The 21647-nt window shown below is 44.6% G+C and overlaps 1 protein-coding gene across 2 annotated transcripts in view; it reads right to left on the bottom strand.

Moving 5' to 3' along the window:
• LOC126236485 (uncharacterized protein KIAA0513) overlaps window positions 1–21647 on the bottom strand; it is a 273756-nt gene that overhangs the window by 123238 nt on the left and 128871 nt on the right. The window contains exon 3 of one of the 2 annotated variants that reach the window (XM_049945828.1): window positions 20171–20419. The exons of the other annotated variant lie outside the window; for it this stretch is intronic. Coding sequence (XP_049801785.1) covers window positions 20171–20419 — 249 coding nt within the window. The remainder of the gene's footprint in view (window positions 1–20170; window positions 20420–21647) is intronic. 2 annotated transcript variants of the gene reach the window in all.

Genomic DNA, 21647 nt, shown 5'->3' with positions numbered 1-21647 from the left:
GGTCTTTGATCCAACATGTGCAAAGAAAGTGACTATGTCTGTCATAAGGAAGGTACAGATTTGTAGTGGAGAATTGCGATTTTGACGCATCAGCAGATGTACGTGGAATGAAAGACTTTTTTTATGTGGAAAATTATGTCCAGTCATTAGGACGGTACAGAATTTGACATTTCCAGAGGCATAGTCGTCAGGAAGAGGTATTTCTTATGCTTTGCTCATTGTCAAATGTCATCAGACTGAGGCTGCAACAGTAATATTTAATTGTAAGTACAGTGATAAATATGTGGCTGTTTTCCTAGGACTATTCTGCCTGGCATTCAGGGAGCGCATGGACAGATACCCTGCAGCTGGAATAATTGACATTTCCAGCTTATGGCGGGAGCCGCTCACACTGGAGAGTCTGGGTACAGAAATGCACCTGACCTAACAGTGTCGTCCTCTAGGTGGGTGAACAGCAAACTAATACTCAGTATGTGTTGGATAGCCTTCGTCATCACATGTGGTGCGAGGACTGTCTGTGTGGAAATTTGAGAAGATTCGATATGGGCCAGTGTTTGTGCTGAACAATTGTTCACTCCCATGTAAATTGATCAGTTGACTTCTTGTTCTACCATTCTACACATTTTCCATCTTTATTTGGTTGAGAGAAAGTCGATGGTGATGTATGTTGTGTGCATCTAGATGATGAAAAACGGGTGGGAGAGACATTTGCGCATTCTCTAGACATGAGAAATACATACTATTGTAAGAATTAAAACTTAAGTTGACTTTGTAAAGCAGAAGGATGATTTGGAATCTACCAGGGGCATCGATATTCGTTAAAAAATACGAGTAGAACTACCACTATCCTCTATTTTCGAGCTTTCATTTAACGATTTTATGCAGACAAGATAAGTTTCTAGTTATTTCATGGTTTGCAGCACGTCCCACCTCACAGGACCTCACTAAATTTTCGGGTTTCTGGTGATTAATTTGCACTCTTTGTCTTCCGAATTATACTGTGCAAGTGATTGGTAGCATATCGCTGTGTGTCTGATATCGAGAACTATTGCATTAATGGTTTGATATTCGGGCAAACCATGCGAAAGGACATATGTTCTAACCCCAGAGTCTGGAGATGTCTGAAGAAAGCAGGGCAACAAGCAAGCAGATCAGGGACAGAAACAGTAGCAGTAGAGCAAAGCAGGCATCAGTGCAATTAGTTAGTGCGGGTTGACTACATCAGCGGCATGTATGCACTCAGGGGCAAACCTGTTGTTCTCCCTTGATTAACAGGTCCTTAACCTATTGTTCTGCTAAAAGAATCTTTCCTTTTGATTGAAAGGCACTTAACCTATTGTTCCTCCGTCCCCTCCCCCTCAGGAAACCTCCCACCTCGCTGCTACAGGTACACTTTCAGGTCTGACTTAATGGAATAGCTCCTCTCACTCTTATCAAGTTGATTGACTGCTTTGTAAAATTAATCAAGTAATTAACCTTTTCCCTCTGGTAAATCCTCTTCCCTCCCCACTTCCCTCCCCTCCCCCAGAAAATGGCGCGAAGTTCAAATTACATAAGGACAATGCAACATAACACAGCTACCTCCACTAACCTAAGAAAATGGCGGGAAAAAGGACACTTGGGCTACCTCCACTAATCTAAGTCATCCGACCGCCACCTCTTCCTAGGAATTGGCTGGAAAAGGACTCTGCCTGTGTTGGAGATAAGCCTTTATTTTCAGTCTTTATTTAAACAATTAGAGGCAGTACCACCATCAAGTGTGTTCACCCCGAGGTCCGGAGTCCAACTGACCTAGTACACAGTACTGCCACCAGAAGGTGCTGTCGTCCCTTCCATGACATAATCCAATTCGGCTGTCTGGTGGTGGAGAGGAAGGATCTCATAACAGGAAATTCAAGGCTATATTGTTTATTTATAAAAAATTCAGTTTGTGTTGTTGGATTTCTCTTGCTCATCATTCTCTGCTGTTTGGAAACATGTAGGTCTTGTAAGAAGTAATTACATGGGGCAAACATGTTGCGTAACCTACTGTTTGGAACTGTACCCTGGGTGTCTTAACCTAATGTTTGGCCCTTTGTTGGCACTTAACCTACTGTTCTGTTAAGTAGTTTTCCATGTCACCCCCATTTCCTTAAACTATTGTACCACCTTTGATACCAAATTAAGTAATTACACTCCTGGAAATTGAAATAAGAACACCGTGAATTCATTGTCCCAGGAAGGGGAAACTTTATTGGCACATTCCTGGGGTCAGATACATCACATGATCACACTGACAGAACCACAGGCACATAGACACAGGCAACAGAGCATGCACAATGTCGGCACTAGTACAGTGTATATCCACCTTTCGCAGCAATGCAGGCTGCTATTCTCCCATGGAGACGATCGTAGAGATGCTGGATGTAGTCCTGTGGAACGGCTTGCCATGCCATTTCCACCTGGCGCCTCAGCTGGACCAGCGTTCGTGCTGGACGTGCAGACCGCGTGAGACGACGCTTCATCCAGTCCCAAACATGCTCAATGGGGGACAGATCCGGAGATCTTGCTGGCCAGGGTAGTTGACTTACACCTTCTAGAGCACGTTGGGTGGCACGGGATACATGCGGACGTGCATTGTCCTGTTGGAACAGCAAGTTCCCTTGCCGGTCTAGGAATGGTAGAACGATGGATTCGATGACGGTTTGGATGTACCGTGCACTATTCAGTGTCCCCTCGACGATCACCAGTGGTGTACGGCCAGTGTAGGAGATCGCTCCCCACACCATGATGCCGGGTGTTGGACCTGTGTGCCTCGGTCGTATGCAGTCCTGATTGTGGCGATCACCTGCACGGCGCCAAACACGCATACGACCATCATTGGCACCAAGGCAGAAGCGACTCTCATCGCTGAAGACGACACGTCTCCATTCGTCCCTCCATTCACGCCTGTCGCGACACCACTGGAGGCGGGCTGCACGATGTTGGGGCGTGAGCGGAAGACGGCCTAACGGTGTGCGGGACTGTAGCCCAGCTTCATGGAGACGGTTGCGAATGGTCCTCGCCGATACTCCAGGAGCAACAGTGTTCCTAATTTGCTGGGAAGTGGCGGTGCGGTCCCCTATGGCACTGCGTAGGATCCTACGGTCTTGGCGTGCATCCGTGCGTCGCTGCGGTCCGGTCCCAGGTCGACGGGCACGTGCACCTTCCGCCGACCACTGGCGACAACATCGATGTACTGTGGAGACCTCACGCCCCACGTGTTGAGCAATTCGGCGGTACGTCCACCCGGCCTCCCGCATGCCCACTATACGCCCTCGCTCAAAGTCCGTCAACCGCACATACGGTTCACGTCCACGCTGTCGCGGCATGCTACCATTGTTAAAGACTGCGATGGAGCTCCGTATGCCACGGCAAACTGGCTGACACTGACGGCGGCGGTGCACAAATGCTGCGCAGCTAGCGCCATTCGACGGCCAACACCGCGGTTCCTGGTGTGTCCGCTGTGCCGTGCGTGTGATCATTGCTTGTACAGCCCTCTCGCAGTGTCCGGAGCAAGTATGGTGGGTCTGACACACCGGTGTCAATGTGTTCTTTTTTCCATTTCCAGGAGTGTAGTTATGTCCTCCAACCATTTTCTGGTACACTTTTCGAATTTCACATGCTTTTGAATGCCATTTCTGGCGCATTATTCTTTGTCATCCATCCCTTTAAACAATTGTGCTGCGTTTTACATAAAAATTACGTAAATTAACCTAGTGTTCTGCACTTAACCCGCTGTGCTGCTCCATATCACCCACTCATGCACACTCTGTCTTAAACTACTGTTCCACTAACATGACGTTGATATAAAAAATTTATGCAAATTAATGAAATCGATATTCTTCACATGTATGGGATAGTTTATTTTTAATTTGCAGCAACAGTAGTAGATGACGTGATGATTGAGGTCATAAGAAATGGCAGATCTCTAGTGCTACGCTTTCGGTAGAAATGATGTCTATGATTTGGAACGAAGTCTTTCCATTCAGCCACATACCTGCATTGGATCCTACGGAAAAGTCCTTTAATGATTACAACTACTAGTGAATCGTATTTCTGGCTCTCTCACATCTCAAAACGAGCCACCTTTCTCGAACCTACCTGCTACAGTAAAATTCCAACATGGTTTTAAGTAGTCCCTGTGCATCTTGCAACTGCCCCTCAGACTCTGCGCTATTATGCCTGCAGCTTTGCACATGTGATCGTTACAATGTAAGTTCGAACTGAGTAGAAGTCGGAGAAAGCTATATCTACCACCTTCTGCAACCCATACAGAAACAAGCAAAGCTGAGTTTCTGCGACAGAACTATGTTTTGACATTCGATGGTAACGAAGCCTGCTCCTGCAACACGAGGGAGTATAAAAGACAGTACGGGAACTGAGGGAAGGACATGGACTTTGCTACTGCATTGTGGTGCTTCTCCAAACTACAAGCAGGTACTACAGATCCACGTCCCTCAGGATCCATTCACGTCTATCACCCCAACATTCTATCATCGTTATTCTGTTCCATCTGCCAGAGAAAAATTACGAACTATAAAAGCTCCACTATCTTCATCCGATAGAGAACTCCATAAGATTTTTACTGTAACTCTCTCCTCCCATATATTCAAAACAAATACCGCATGCGTGCTGGCATCAAGCACATGTGACAACCATATTAAATATACAGGTATTGATCCACTGCACAAAAGTTTCATCACCTGTACTGTAGGATGACCGTATCCCACAGATGACTGTAAGTCTCAAGAAACGCTCCCTGTGACCCTGCGTTGTTGTTTGAAACATTGTTTTTTCTGCTGTAACACGCTTTGTACACTGCCATACATTTTGTTTTTCTGCCACGACTTCATAGTCTGTGTCAGCTTCTAAACTGACATTAACACGTTCTGATCCAGTGCCTCTCACAGAAAACTAGACATTGCACAGTGTAAATGATGTTGTTAGTGCAGCTACCATAACAAGCCAGACACACTGGATGATTTTAAATAAAAGACAGTTACAATGTAAAGAAACTGAAAGAGTTTGATGGTTTTGTGGAGAGTTTCCAAACTGCTGTCCGAAAGTGCTTGACTACCACTGCTTTTAAACTCATCTGTCACAGTGACGGAATATCTGATGGCTCTGTGTTCCATTTCGACTGAGTCCCCATACTGCAGTCATGTACATGATTACTGTTTCGGTGCTATCCATCCCCAGAAGGTGTTGTCCCTCCACCAAAACTCTTTCTCCAACTCAAACAAGCGATGTCAGTCAATCATTATGTGGTAAACAACAACATACCAATGGACAGATGGGGTGGAAAAGACACCATCAACGTAGTCTAATCATAAGCATCACAGTTGATAGTGTGAACAATTTTGGGAATGCAACAGCATGTTTCCCAATTTCAGTGTCATAGCTAAACTGCCCCCTGTCTACTTTGCGAGTATCATTGCGAATGTAGATAGATGACTGTGCAGTATGTCCATTCATTGTTAATTGTCGAACAAATACATCATCAAAATATACCAGACAGCGCTCTACATATTTCTAACACCTGGAGCATAGAGCATAATTTACGATCTATCTCTATGCGGGTGGGAGTCACAGAGCATTCTCGCAGTCTTAGGATAAAATTAGAGACTGAACTGCCGCCCACTGTCTTTGACCAGCTCGCCCTGCGGCACCATTACCGTTTTAAACTGCAGCTGACGAGAAGTAGACCATTACATTTTGTGTCTCGTGAATGAATGGAGCTAGCTGAGTCCTTGCCAATCGAAGTACACAAGATTTCTCCAGATGCATCCATGTCGAGCAGGTTAGCATCCCTTATCGGTGCATAGTAACAGATTTGAAAGTGTTGTCATGTAATAGCAGGCGTTTAAGAAGAACAAGAAACAGGTGATTTTTATACATGATGCTCCAGACATATGAAGTTCCAAGCAATTAACATAAATCAACTACGCTATCAACTCTAAAGTATTGTTCTAGAGTCTAGGACCAGTACCTGGAAGGTACAAGTAAGAGAGAACATAAACACACACACTCTTAAGGCTACAAAGTTCTGCACTTAAAACAGGCTGTAATGTTAGATCGCTCGAGTTTCCGACCTATCAGTCATGTGAAATGCAGCGCTGTTAATATTCAAATGTAAGAAATATATTTCCAGCACATGAGATATGTCCTTCTTGTAGGTTTCTCTACGATAAACTATGATATCGAACCATAAAACGAGAAAACTACTTCCTTAAAACAGTGGATCTGTGTGATACATGCACAATATAGCTTTCCAGAGATGTTTAACGTCCACTGTCCACATCCAATCACGGTTCAGAAATTATACTACGCCCATATCTGTCCTATGTAAAATGATCATTAGTAACGGAGAATACCTCTTACAAGGAAACAGATATACGAGGCCTTCGACATGTGAAATTACAAGTTATGCTGCCACTAACTCTGTAAAGAGCGCATCTGTCAAGCAGATCTATACAGAGGGGATTACAGTGTTCACAAACACCTACCGCTAACTTAGTTAAAAAGTATCGATCATACACTTAAGATGCGACAGGGGAATGGGGTACATCGCATAAATCTTCCGTTTAGATGAATGTGTCACATTTCGTCACACGTAAGATGGAAATCCTCTGTTGACTGAGAGGTTTACTGTTAACGATCGCAAGTAGACACTGCTCTAAGACCCACACAGAACATGCGGTTGTATACGAGTCGAACACAGGCTATGTCACACAACTGATGCATCCTGACAGAACAACAGGAAAAAAATGGTCAAATGACCTGCAACGACTTCTCCCTCCCTCTCTCTCTCTCTCTAGAATGCATCATCAGTCTACCATTAAATCGTATCTCATTATAACTCCATCTCAACCGACCAATCCATCTACTCTATGTCATCCTTTAACACAGATGCAAGTAAGTTTAGAGGTAGATGGTTCTCTGTCTTCCTGAAAAGTGTCAAATACAGTAGTCAACTTGCATGTATCACTGTTACTTCAGTAGACATGCAGTAGAATGCTACCTCGATGGAAGAAAGTGACTGTGTCCTTGGTTCCCTTCGCTTCCATGTCGATGTTTTCTCGGATACCTCTTGCTGTCGCATGCTTGTTCCCATGTACAAATTGTTCTGCGCCAAGCAGAAGACACGCAAGTACTTTGTCAATTTCCCCACATTTCGGTGTATATTCCATCAATATATACGTATTTTCCGCAATTCTATCGATTTTTTTTATGTCAGCCCTACCCATGCGATCATGACATATCCTCTCGTTCCGTGTTCCAAAATTGCCTGTAAGTGTACTACAGCTGCCAACACCTAGCGCAAATTCACTGATCGGGAGGTATAGTATAGCATTGTACTAGATTGTATCCAGTCGCATCCACCCCACATATTCCACATTTGCAGAGCGTCTGCCCTGTTTTCTGTATGTCTGTGTATGTAACCGCACTTCTGGTCTGATAATATCCCCTCCGGTGATCACCATCTGTTTACAGTCTCACGGTATTTGTCTGGAAAAACCACGTCATTCATAGGTAATGCGATACGTGGATTTATAACGCCGGTTTAGCTTTTAACATGGATACTTGTGTGCACCCATAGAACCAGGACCACTTGTGATGGTAAATATGTTTTTTTTTAACATATAGCGGTTTGTAAGACGATTACACCTCTCTTTCTAAGACACGATGGTAGCAGTCGCAAGAAAACCTTATGAGACATGTCCACCCATCGTTGATTTTCATTCAGTATTATTTCATATCATCAGAAATCAGTTATTGACGAAGTATTATACTTAGTAGTAGGAGGTGCATGCCAGGTTCACTTTGAGCATCAGGCTTATAAAGTATGTGTTTGCATTCCGACATGTGCAAAGAAAATGACTATGTCCAGTTGTAAGGAAGGTATGGATTTGACGTGGAGTACTGTGATAACAAAGGGAAGAGTATGTCAAGTCATAAGAATGGTACCAATATTTCTATTTCCAGAGCCACAGCAATCAACAGGGTGTATTTCCGATACTTCGCTCATTGTCGAATGTCATTCAACTGAGACCACAATCGTAACATTTAGTTGTAAGTACAGGTATAAAATATGAGGCCGGTTGCTTTCCTAGGATGATTCTGCCTATGTGTGCTTGGCGTGCAGCGCCAGTGATCTGTGGCTGGAATGATTCATGTTTCCCATTAACGGTAGGAGCCGCCTGAATGGAGAGGCCTGTTGGAGTGTAGGAATGTAGCTGACTTAACTTGACGGCCGAATAGCAAACTAATACTTAGTATGTGTTGGATAGCTTTCATGACCGCGTGGAAATCTGAGAAAATTCAATATGGACATGTGTTTGCACTGGACTGTTATTCCCTCGCATGTAAATTGTTCGGTTGACTGCTTCTGCACATTGCGAGCCTTCATTTAGTTGAGGGAACATCGATTGTGGTGTGATCATCTAGCAGGTGAAAGATGGTGGAAGACGCATTTGCTGGTTCTCTAGACCCGAGAAACACGTTAGCTGACTTTGTAAATTATAGGGATGCTTTGAGTCTGTTACATCACCAACATATGTTACGCAAGTGGAAATATCAGTTTCCTATATTTTTTTCTAGTTCTCACGTAAAGGTGTTCACAGACAGGATACGTTTCTAGTTACTCAGTGGTGTACAACACCTCGATAAAGTTTCGGGTTTCTAGAGAAATAATTTACAGTCTATATCTTCAGAATTTTGTTCCATAAGCGATCGGTAGGCTACTGCTGTGTGCTTGATATCGAGAAGTACCGCGAAAATTAGAATATATTATGGCAAATCATGCGAAAATACATGTGTTCTTGTAATCCCAGAGTCTGGAGATGGGTGCGAAAAAGCAAGCAAGCAGGTCCGGACCAGAAATATAAACGCGTTTGTGCTGAGGGGAAACGAGCCCGAATTTGTAGAACAGTTCTGAGAGTCACTTCGGTCTACTGAGGGCGCTCTTGTCACATTTCAGGGTGCCTATTCTGTATCTTTCCGCCATTGTGCCGATCGTTTCGGTACTCAAGAGCACCGAACGGTCTAGTACTCGAATTAAAGTCCCATCTTTATTCAGTATGCATTTCGGTAGCGATACCGTTCGGGTCTAGAGAAGCGAAGCGCTATTGTCGGTTCGCGTCGCGCAAGCCAATCAAAAGCAAGTGGCCGCACATCCGTGGATGCGCACTGCAGTGTGCGCAGCGCCACGGACACAAAGCAGCTAGCAGACGACACAGGCGCGCTATTCTTCGCAATACCGAACTTGAGTTTTCGCAGTACGAAGTGTTGCTAAAATACAAGCGGAAATGTCGGCCGAAAATGAGGTTAGTAGGTTCACAGTTCAGTGACAATGAAAGAGCGTTAAGGATTGCTATTGTGATTGTTGGTTATGGGTATTTTATTTTAAACAAGAACAGCAACCCTGGGTATGTAGAGGTACTTATTATTGAACAGTTTTGACCAGTATTTGTAGCCTGTGCTAAAAATTTTAACCATTAAGTGATGACTGAGAGGCCGTTTGCTGTTTCACTCACAGCAATTTCATATTTCATATTTTGTATTTTAAACACACAGAAATCACAAAATCATAGCTGAGGAAGTGTGCTCTTACATGTAAGTAATATTGGAGAAAAATCATAACTTTTTAAATTTTTGTTCCCATCTGTGCGCGAACCTGTGTCCTTATGTGTAGTAATCCCACACGCTAACCACTTGGCTATGCCAAACAACAGCTACATGTGGCTAAATTCTTGTACTATTGTGGAGGAACGTAGGCTGACTTCATTGCCAAACGATGCTGCGTAAGTCAGAAATGCGTAATAGTCTGTAAGGTTTCTAACATCAGGCTTCACATAATTGCTTTCCATTGTTACTTGAAAGTTGTAAACACGTTTTGAGAATTACTAACTAAACCATTTGTGGGAAAAAGTACACAACGTCACTAGTAACGTCAGTTCACACTTATGTAATATGCATAAGCAGAGCCGATGTCTTGCTATTTAATGATCTTTAAACTCTTATTTGCATTAAAATAACACGTATTTTGAGAGAATTTTGACCGAAAACGTTTTCTTTTTGGATGTAATCATTCACAGTAAAACCTAACCTAACCATATTTCTAACAAAGGAAAATAGTGTATTATGAACTCACTTTCCAACCGGGTGCGTCCTCTGGTGATTCTTTAGTAACACAATCACTAAATCCGAAGCCAAAACCGCTAAATATGTTTAAAATAACAAATTATAGGTGTACATAAACCACAGCTCACCGATCGACAGGGCCACACCGAAATCCAAAACCGCTCAGTAAAATCGGTGGGAGGACCGTTCGGAAACAGGTCTCAGAAGCTTACTGAATAGCATATTTCGATAAAGAACCGAAAATGACGTCACTATCGAAACGAACCAACTACACCGATCGACATGAACGATACAGAATAGGGCCCCAGGAGTGGATGACTTGTGACTTGGCTGTGGGAAAATATCTAGTGCTGCGTGTGATGTAAAAGGGGCGATTTTGTATGGTGCAGGATGCGAATTGTGTTTTACTACATCGACACAGTATGCGGTGATATATTGCTGGGCTGGAGATCGGTTTCACATTCTAATATTCAAGCTCCTGTCCTCGGTGGCAGAGCAGTGTAATTGTGTAAGAGTCTTCCCGTATTTGACGATCTGTAGGCCACTTTGCAAGGTTTAATTGTCAGTGCACATGCTGCTGGTTGAACATAAAAGTACTGTGGCTTATGTTCTGACATACATTTGTGGGAAGTGCGGCACACAGTTTTAATCTTCCAGGAAGTTTCATATGAACGCACACTCCGCTGCAGAGTGAAAATCTCATTCAGCAAAAAACTATTTTGTACATATCGCCATATTGCACTGGTAGTTAAACCCCGCAAAAGTTGTCTGCATATGGTCAAGTACATACAAGACTCACAAGAATATTGGGAATGAGGAACATATTTACCAGTGTAACTACAATTAAATATTACGATTGCTGCTGCAGTCTGACACTGATCAATGTACATGTAATGTGTTCTCTTGACAGCTGTCGTTCTGGAACAAATCTCAGTATCTATAGTGCACATACTTTTCCATTTAAGAATCTCTCTCATACCCTTGCAGTTATCAATGCGCTGAATCTATACATCCCTCACGATAGGACACACATTCATTTTCTCTGGTCATGCCACAACATAAGCCACAGTAACATTACACTGCGATATATACTCATTTTACACAAGCAGAGCAGTTATCTTTTATATCTATACACTGCCCAGAAAAGTTATGGTATACCTACACTCACAATGGCTATATGTCTCGAGTCTCCTCATTCCTAGGAAATCATCTGACAAAATCTTCGAATCAGCGCTTCTGGAAGGTGCTGCATCCTGCAAAGACTCTCTCAAACAAGAGTTATGAAGGACAGGAGTCCGGCACTATGTGATAATGAATACCACACCCGCTGACATAATGCTTGGCAGGACATCACCAACAAGTGTTGGTGTACTGTAATCAACATCACTACCGATAGAACAACAAGAAAAAGAGAGGGTACGCTTAGGGGTGCCGATGAGGGGATGTATTGTTACAGCTGTTTGCCCATCCTGTTTGTATACTATAGCAGGTCCAGTTGAACACTTGCATTGCTATATTTTGCAGCTGTTTACGAAATGAATCTATCAGCAATTACTCTTAGATATACTCCTCAGTGCTTTGAAATAACAGTTCCCCATGTCCAATCCTTCAGTTATGACTAGACATACGTAATTTTTTTTTACATGAAAGTTTGGAAGGTGGGAGACGAGGTACTGGCGGAAGTAAAGCTGTGAGGACGGGGCGTGAGTCGTGCTTGGGTAGCTCAGATGGTAGAGCACTTGCCCCCGAAAGGCAAAGTTCCCGAGTTCGAGTCTCGGTCTGGCACAGCTTTTTGCTGCTGAAAGTCTCATCTGCAGAAAAAGAATGGGCAGACAGTGCTCCCACACTGGCAGCAGCAACAGTTTGATGCGTAAATTCAGTGACGGACAGTCTGTCCCATTAAGATTGCCAGGAAGAATGCACCCTGTGCTATTCTGGGAAGCGCTGCAGCATCTCTCTCGGCGATGGACCCACACTGTAGGTATGCGTCATCACGCCAGCAACGGTGCCCAGGTGAATAAGTGTTGTGACAGGTATTTCTCAGCTGTCATGTATGAAAGAGATGGCGCCGCCTCATCCTTGCGGGATCTGAACTGACACCTATGTGTGGTTTGGCAACTGATGGCCGTGTTGGCCCTTCTTGGGGACCACTGGGGAATCCCAGCTCCTACATGTACATGTACATCTACATGACTACTCTGCAATTCACATTTAAGTGCTTGGCAGAGGGTTCATCGAACCACAATCATACTATCTCTCTACCATTCCACTCCCGAACAGCGCGCGGGAAAAACGAACACCTAAACCTTTCTGTTCAAGCTCTGATTTCTCTTATTTTATTTTGATGATCATTCCTACCTATGTAGGTTGGGCTCAAGAAAATATTTTCGCTTTCTGAAGAGAAAGTTGGTGACTGAAATTTCGTAAATAGATCTCGCCTCGACGAAAAACGTCTTTGCTTTAGTGACTTCCATCCCAACTCGCGTATCATATCTGCCACACTCTCTCCCCTATTACGTGATAATACAAAACGAGCTGCCCTGTTTTGCACCCTTTCGATGTCCTCCGTCAATCCCACCTGGTAAGGATCCCACACCGCACAGCAATATTCTAACAGAGGACGAACCAGTGTAGTGTAAGCTGTCTCTTTAGTGGACTTGTTGCATCTTCTAAGTGTCCTGCCAATGAAACGCAACCTTTGGCTCGCCTTCCCCACAATATTATCTATGTGGTCTTTCCAACTGAAGTTGTTCGTAATTTTAACACCCAGGTACTTAGTTGAATTGACAGCCTTGAGAATTGTACTATTTATCGAGTAATCGAATTCCAACGGATTTCTTTTGGAACTCATGTGAATCACCTCACACTTTTCGTAATTTAGCGTCAACTGCCACCTGCCACACCATACAACAACCTTTTCTAAATCGCTTTGCAACTGATACTGGTCTTCGGATGACCTTACTAGAAGGTAAATTACAGCATCATCGGCGAACAACCTAAGAGAACTGCTCAGATTGTCACCCAGGTCATTTACACTCCTGGAAATGGAAAAAGGAACACATTGACACCGGTGTGTCAGACCCACCATACTTGCTCCGGACACTGCGAGAGGGCTGTACAAGCAATGATCACACGCACGGCACAGCGGACACACCAGGAACCGCGGTGTTGGCCGTCGAATGGCGCTAGCTGCGCAGCATTTGTGCACCGCCGCCGTCAGTGTCAGCCAGTTTGCCGTGGCATACGGAGCTCCATCGCAGTCTTTAACACTGGTAGCATGCCGCGACAGCGTGGACGTGAACCGTATGTGCAGTTGACGGACTTTGAACGAGGGCGTATAGTGGGCATGCGGGAGGCCGGGTGGACGTACCGCCGAATTGCTCAACACGTGGGGCGTGAGGTCTCCACAGTACATCGATGTTGTCGCCAGTGGTCGGCGGAAGGTGCACGTGCCCGTCGACCTGGGACCGGACCGCAGCGACGCACGGATGCACGCCAAGACCGTAGGATCCTACGCAGTGCCGTAGGGGACCGCACCGCCACTTCCCAGCAAATTAGGGACACTGTTGCTCCTGGGGTATCGGCGAGGACCATTCGCAACCGTTTCCATGAAGCTGGGCTACGGTCCCGCACACCGTTAGGCCGTCTTCCGCTCACGCCCCAACATCGTGCAGCCCGCCTCCAGTGGTGTCGCGTCAGGCGTGAATGGAGGGACGAATGGAGACGTGTCGTCTTCAGCGATGAGAGTCGCTTCTGCCTTGGTGCCAATGATGGTCGTATGCGTGTTTGGCGCCGTGCAGGTGAGCGCCACAATCAGGACTGCATACGACCGAGGCACACAGGGCCAACACCCGGCATCATGGTGTGGGGAGCGATCTCCTACACTGGCCGTACACCACTGGTGATCGTCGAGGGGACACTGAATAGTGCACGGTACATCCAAACCGTCATCGAACCCATCGTTCTACCATTCCTAGACCGGCAAGGGAACTTGCTGTTCCAACAGGACAATGCACGTCCGCATGTATCCCGTGCCACCCAACGTGCTCTAGAAGGTGTAAGTCAACTACCCTGGCCAGCAAGATCTCCGGATCTGTCCCCCATTGAGCATGTTTGGGACTGGATGAAGCGTCGTCTCACGCGGTCTGCACGTCCAGCACGAACGCTGGTCCAACTGAGGCGCCAGGTGGAAAGGGCATGGCAAGCCGTTCCACAGGACTACATCCAGCATCTCTACGATCGTCTCCATGGGAGAATAGCAGCCTGCATTGCTGCGAAAGGTGGATATACACTGTACTAGTGCCGACATTGTGCATGCTCTGTTGCCTGTGTCTATGTGCCTGTGGTTCTGTCAGTGTGATCATGTGATGTATCTGACCCCAGGAATGTGTCAATAAAGTTTCCCCTTCCTGGGACAATGAATTCACGGTGTTCTTATTTCAATTTCCAGGAGTGTATATAGATCAGGAACAGCAGAGGTCCCAGGACGCTTCCCTGGAGAACACCTGATACCACTTCAGTTTTACTCGATGATTTGCCGTCTATTACTACGAACTGCGACCTTCCTGACAGGAAATCACGAATCCAGTCACACAACTGAGACGATACCCCATAGGCCCGCAGCTTGATTAGAAGTCACTTGTGAAGAACAGTGCCAAAAGCTTTCTGGAAATCTAGAAATACGGAATCAACTTGAGATCCCCTGTCGATAGCGGCCATTACTTCGTGCAAATAAAGAGCTAGCTGCGTTGCACAAGAATGATGTTTTCTGAAACCATGCTGATTACGTATCAATAGATCATTCCCTTCGAGGTGATTCATAATGTTTGAATACAGTATGTGCTCCAAAACTCTACTGCATACCCACGTCAATGATGTAGGTCTGTCGTTCGATGGATTGCTCCTACTACCCTTCTTAAACACTGGTGCGACCTGCGCAATTTTCCAATCTGTAGGTACAAATCTATCGGTGAGCGAGCGGTTGTATATGATTGCTAAGTAGGGAGCTATTGTATCAGCATAATCTGAAAGGAACCTAATTGGTATACAATCTGGACCTGAAGACTTGCCCGTATCAAGCGATTTGAGTTGCTTCGCAACCCCTAAGATATCTACTTCTAAGAAACTCATGCTAGCAGCTGTTCGTGTTTCAAATTCTGGAATATTTCATTCGTCTTCGCTGGTGAAGGAATTTCGGAAAACTGCGCTCAATAACTCCGCTTTAACGGCACAGTCGTCGGTAACAGTACCATCGGCACTGCGCAGCGAAGGTATTGACTGCGCCTTCCCGCTTGTGTACTTTACATACGACCAGAATTTCTTCGGATTTTCTACCAAATCCGAGACAATGTTTCGTTGTGGAACCTATTAAAAGCATCTCGCATTGAAGTCTGTGCCAAATTTCGCGCGTCTGTAAATTTTAGCCAATCTTCGGGATTTCGCGTTCTTCTGAACTTCGCATGCTTTTTCCGTTGCCTCTGCAACAGTGTTCGGATGTGTGTGGAGTTGGCAGCATCAGCGTCGGGCATCGAGTGGCAGGATGTGTTTTTTATTAATGATCTTTTGTTTAAACTATATTCCATCGATTTCACCGACCAATAGGGTGCTGCAAATAAAAAAAAAACTATCCCATACACGTAAAGAATATCGATTTCATTAATTTGCATAAATTTTTTATATCAATGTGATGTTAGTGGTACAATAGTTTAGGGGAGGGCGTGTGTGAGTGGGTGACATAGAGCAGAATGGCAGGTTAAGTGCAGAACACTATGTTAATTTATGTAATTTTTATGTAAAATGCAGCACAGTAGTTTAAGGGGGTGGGTAACAAAGAATAATGCGCCAGAAATGGCGTTCAATAGCATGTGAAATTCGAAAACTGTACCAGAAAATGGTTGGAGGACATAACTAATTACTTAATTTGGTATCAAAGGTGGTACAATAGTTTAAGGAGAAGGGGGTGATTTCTCTGCCTCGTGATGACTGGGTGTTGTGTGATGTCCTTAGGTTAGTTAGGTTTAACTAGTTCTAAGTTCTAGGGGACTGATGACCATAGATGTTAAGTCCCATAGTGCTCAGAGCCATTTGAACCAAAGGGGGTGACATGGAAAACCACTTAACAGAACAATAGGTTAAGTGCCGACAAAGGGCCAAACATTAGGTTAAGACACCCAGAATACAGTGCCAAACACTAGGTTATGCAACATGTTTGCCTCATGTAATTAATACTTACAAGATCCTCATGTTTCCAAACAGCAGAGAATGATGAGCAAGGGAAATCCAACAACACAAACTGATTTTTTATAAATAAAGAATGTATCCTTGAATTTCCTGTTATGAGATCCTTCCTCTCCACCAACAGACTGCCGTCTTGGATTACATCATGGAAGGGATGGCAGCGCCATCTGGTGACAGTACTGTGTACTAGGTCAGTTGGACTCCTGACCTCGGGGTGAACACACTTGATGGTGGTACTGCCTCTAATTGTTTAAATAAAGACTGAAAATAAAGACTTATCTCCAACACAGGCAGAGTCCTTTTCCAGCCCATTCCTAGGAAGAGGTGGCGGTCGGATGACTTAGTTTAGTGGAGGTAGCCCAAGTGTCCTTTTTCCCGCCATTTTCTTAGGTAAGTGGAGGTAGCTGTGTTATGTTGCAGTGTCCTTATGTAAGTTGAACTTCGCGCTATTTTCTGGGGGAGGGGAGGGGAGGCGGGAGGGGAGGGGATTTACCAGAGGGGAACGGTTAATAATCGATCAATTTAATTAAGCAGTCAATCAAACTGATAAGAGTGAGAGGAGCTATTCCAATAACTCAGACCTGCAAGTGTAGCTGTAGCAGCGAGGGAGGAGGCATGACGTCAGTGCAGTGATGCCACTTCTATGGCCACCATATTAGATCCGCCATCTTGAATAAATTATGGAATATGCAGAATGGGGCCATGCCCACTTTGCCCTACTACTGCCGCCATGTACCAACAGGACAAAATAACGTGTCACAACAACGCGCAGTGTACATGCATGGTTCAAAGAGTGCAATGTGGGTTTGTCATACTCTCCTGTCCACCAAACTCCCTGGATTTAACCCCAATTCAGAATCTGTGTGACAGCCTCAACTGGGCTGCTAGTGCTATGGAGCCTCAATCGAGAAACATAGGCTGCTGGCAAAGGCGCTAGTGTCGGCATGGGTCCACATCCCTGTCAGTACCTTCCAGAACCTCACTAACTCTTTTCCTGAGCGTCCACGCTGCAAAGGGTGGTTGTTCATGATTTTGACAGTTGGTCACATTAACTTGACTGGACCGTGTATTTGGATATGCTTCCTTGAAATACTTTATGTTGAACAGCTACATTGTGACTGCTAAGGTAGGTGCACATGATGCTCCTTTTCTCGTGCACAATCACTGAGCATGGGAACAATAACCACAAGAAATTCTCGTTTAATATACAGGCTGTTAGTGGTACCAAAAGTTAGTGCCTGGTCGCTAATGGACAAGACTGGAAACGAAGTTGAGATTAGGAAAGCAAAGGAAGAAAAGCTTAACTCTATTTTCAAATGTTCCTTTACAAAGGAAAACCCAGGCGTTTTGAGGCAATGTACTTCTTGTACCCTGAAGAGATAAATGAAAAGGATATTGGTATCAGAGGCGTCGAGAAACAGCTGAAAACGTTTAAACTGAACAAAGCTCCGGGATCCGATGGAATCCATATAAGATTCTACATCCCATTCACAGACGAATTAGCCCATCTTAACTGTAATATATCATTGAGCCCTCGAACAGAAAACTGTGCCCAATAGCTGGAAGAAAGCACGGGTCCAGCCTGCAAGAAGGGTAACAGAAGAGACCCACAAAACTATAGTCGATTATCAGTGACATTCATCTGTTTTAGAATCTGATAACGTATTTGAGCTCAAACATAATGAGGTATCTCGAACAGAACGACCTCCTCCATACAAGTCATGCCATTTTGAAAACAAACTCGCACTTTCCTCACGTAATATCTTGAAAGCCATGGATCAAGCTAGTCAGGTAGATGTAATATTTCTCGATTTCTAAAAAGCATTTGACTCTGTCCCACACCTACGCTTATAGTCAAAAACACGATCATATGGGCTACCAGACGAAATACATGACTGGACTAAGCATTTTTTGGTAGGTAAGACACAACATCACAACATATTATCTCTGACTGAAAGTCACTGACAGACATAGAAGTAACTACAGGTATATCCCAGTGAAGTATGTAGGATTGCTTACTGTTCATATTGTATATAGATGGTGTTGCAGACAATATTAATAGTAACTTCAGAATTTTGGCAGATGATGCAGTTATCTGCAATGAAGTACAATCTGAACGACGGTGTACAAATATTCAGACAGACTTTGATAAGATTTCAAAGTGATGCAATGACTGGCAGCTTGTTTTAAATGTTCAAAAACGTAAAATTGTGCACTTCACAAAACGAAAAGAACATAGTATCCTATGAATACAATATAGTGAGTCACCGTTGGAATCTATGAACTCATACCACTACATACTTGGACGTAACACTTTGTAGAGACACGAAATGGAACGATCACATAGGCAGAGTCGTGGGTAAAGCAGGTAGCAGGCTTTGGTTTATTGGTAGAATACTGGGGGAATGCAGACGATTGCTTACAAATCACTCATGATACTCATCCTAGAATATTGCTCAAGTGTGTGTGAGACCAGTATCAGGTAGAACTGGCAGGCGATATTGAACTTATACAAAGAAAGGCAGCACGAATGCTCACAGGTTTGTACGACACGCAGGGGAGTGTCACTAACAAGTTCAAAGAACTGAACTGACAGACCCTGGAAGATAGATGGAAACTATCCTGAGAAAGTCTGCAAACAAAGTTTTAACAGCCAGCTTCAAATAGCGGATCTAAGAGTATACTACAACCCACTGAATATCGCTCCCATAGGCATTATGAGAATAAAATAAGATTAATTACAGTCCGCATACAGGGGTTTAAACAATTAGTTTTCCTAGTGTTCATACGTGAATGGAGCCCTAATACCTGGCACAGTGGGACATACCTTTTGCCATGCACTTCACATTGGCTTGAAGAGTATAGATGTAGATGTAAAAGCACATGCATAATCTTATGTATCCATATTTAATGGGAGCTGGCATGCATTACACCAAGCAACAATAGTGTCTAAGTCATTTCCGCTATTCGTTACTATTTTCAACGACGATTCTTTCCTGTACACAGCAGCACCGTCAGCAAACAATCTTAAAATGCTGCTGATCCTCTGCAAATTTTTAAAACATGAGTAATCGTATTCGCTTAACTGAGGCACACCCAATGTTACCTTTTTATCTGTGGAATATCCGGCGTCCTGTATAATGTGCTGGGTTCCTTTAGTATGATATTCTTCTAGTCAATCACATATTTACGAGGACATACCGTATGACAGTTTCTTGGTTATGAGACGACGATGTGGTAAAGATGGAGTCTACTTGTCCACTTGCATTTTCTGTTTGTGAGATGGCGTGCATGAATAAAGCAAGCTGTCCTTCCTATCAGTGGTTTTTCTTGGGTCCATGCTGATTTTTTAAGAAAGGCTTTCTTGCTTCCGGGAACGACATAATGTTTGAGATTATAATTTGCTTTAGGATCTTGCAACAGACGGATGTCAGCCAAATTTGAACCTGTCCCCAAAGACTGTAAAAGTAATTTTGAAACACCCTGTATATATGATAAGACATGAGCCACCTGCACCACATGGGACTGTAATTTGCGCAAGAGATTCTCGATAAATACGGTACAGCAAAGCAGTTAATACTGCGGTGCATTCATTGTCTGGTGAGCTTACACTCAGCTGATGCCTTGTAGTCATCATACACCATGTCGAATATTATCGCCATTGCGATAGTCACCTACTGCAGAAGATTTTCTCCTGTTCTGACATCATTGCTGCATGTAGCAACTCTTTGTCCCCTGCCAGTGGGCTAAACAAAAGGTCGCCACGTACCAGTGAAGTACTTGAGCTTCTCATAAGGGTCTGGTCCGGTGGCACGCAGCTCGCCGCCCCTGGAGATGGGCTCGCTGTCGCTGCTAGAGGCGCCGCCCCCACCACCCCCGCTTCCGCCACCCGCGCCGCCACTCGCCTCATCCGCCTGCTGGCGCTGCTGGCGCTTCCGAGCCATGGCGGCGTAGTCTTCGAACGGAAGTCCTGGGCCAAACTGTGGCAGCCGGAGCTTGCGGGACAGTATTGTACTACCTGCAACATTTCAATCGTATTAGCACAGAGAGAACAAAAGGAAACAGTTCCTGTTCAATAATGTGGCAACCAATCCAGAACGAAAGCATGCCCCAGTACAATCACAATGGATACAATCATGCGTAACGAGAGTTGTAAAACCGTAGGCTACCATAGACTACCATAAGTAAGTGTAGACTGTCATACAATGTCATACAGACGGACGTCAGCCAAATTTGAACCTGTCCCCAAAGACTGTAAAAGTAATTTTGAAACACCCTGTATATACGATGAGACATGTTTTAAGTGAAGAAGTGTAGACTATGTTAGTGCCGCATGGGGTAGCTGTGTGGTCTGAGATGCCTTGCCACGGTTTGCGCGGCTCCCCCCGCCCCCCCCCCCCCCCCCCCGCCGTCAGAGGTTCGAGTCCTCCCTCAGGCATGGGTGTGTGTGTTGTCCTTAGCGTAAGTTAGTTTACGTCAGATTAAGTAGTGTGTAAGCCTAGGGACCGATGACCTCAGCAGTTTGGTGCCACAGGAACTTACCAAAAATATTCAAACTACCCAGCAGCCCACCACAGACTGAGTCCTTTTCCCATCAATTTCCGTATGGAGGGAGGGGATGGGAAGGGAGGGGGGCTAATAGAGGGGGAGGGAGGGTGGTGGGAGGAGTGAGTGTTTGGATTAGTTTAGTTCAAGTAGCCCAGTAGACCTATTATCTGGCTAGAATTTGAATTTTTCGCCATGACGTCACTGTGGCACTGCCATATCTGCCACCAACATGGTTACTCCATCTCGAATAAATTTGGCAACAATGCAGAGTGCAGTGGTGCTCTCTTTTCCCTACTACTTTTGCCTTCTGCAGGAAAGGGAATGACCCAGGTTCGAGTCTCGATCCAGCAAACGTTTTAATCTGCCAGGAGTTTCTATATCAGTGTCAGCTGTGCTGCAGAGTGAAAATTCGTTCTGGCATGGGGGAAACATTAACAACATTCACTGTGCCATGGGCAGCAGGTCAGGTGCTGAAGTGTGAACACGTGAGTACAAAACGGTTAGTCTATACCGACAGGCATAGTCCACATAGTGGTGCAGTTACGACCATGCGGAAAACATCAGAAAGTAAACTATGTGATGTGTTTTCGGAAAGGCAATTATACGCAGAGAGAAAACAACTAAAACACAGAAGCATTTACATATTAAGGTACCAGTGATCACAACATCTGCACTTATAACATCCTGTATAATAAACT

This window comes from Schistocerca nitens, chromosome 2 (assembly GCF_023898315.1).
Source record: "Schistocerca nitens isolate TAMUIC-IGC-003100 chromosome 2, iqSchNite1.1, whole genome shotgun sequence".
Classification (NCBI taxonomy): domain Eukaryota; kingdom Metazoa; phylum Arthropoda; class Insecta; order Orthoptera; family Acrididae; genus Schistocerca; species Schistocerca nitens.
Note: the sequence above shows the minus strand (reverse complement) of the source record. Positions and strands in the feature narration are given on the sequence as shown.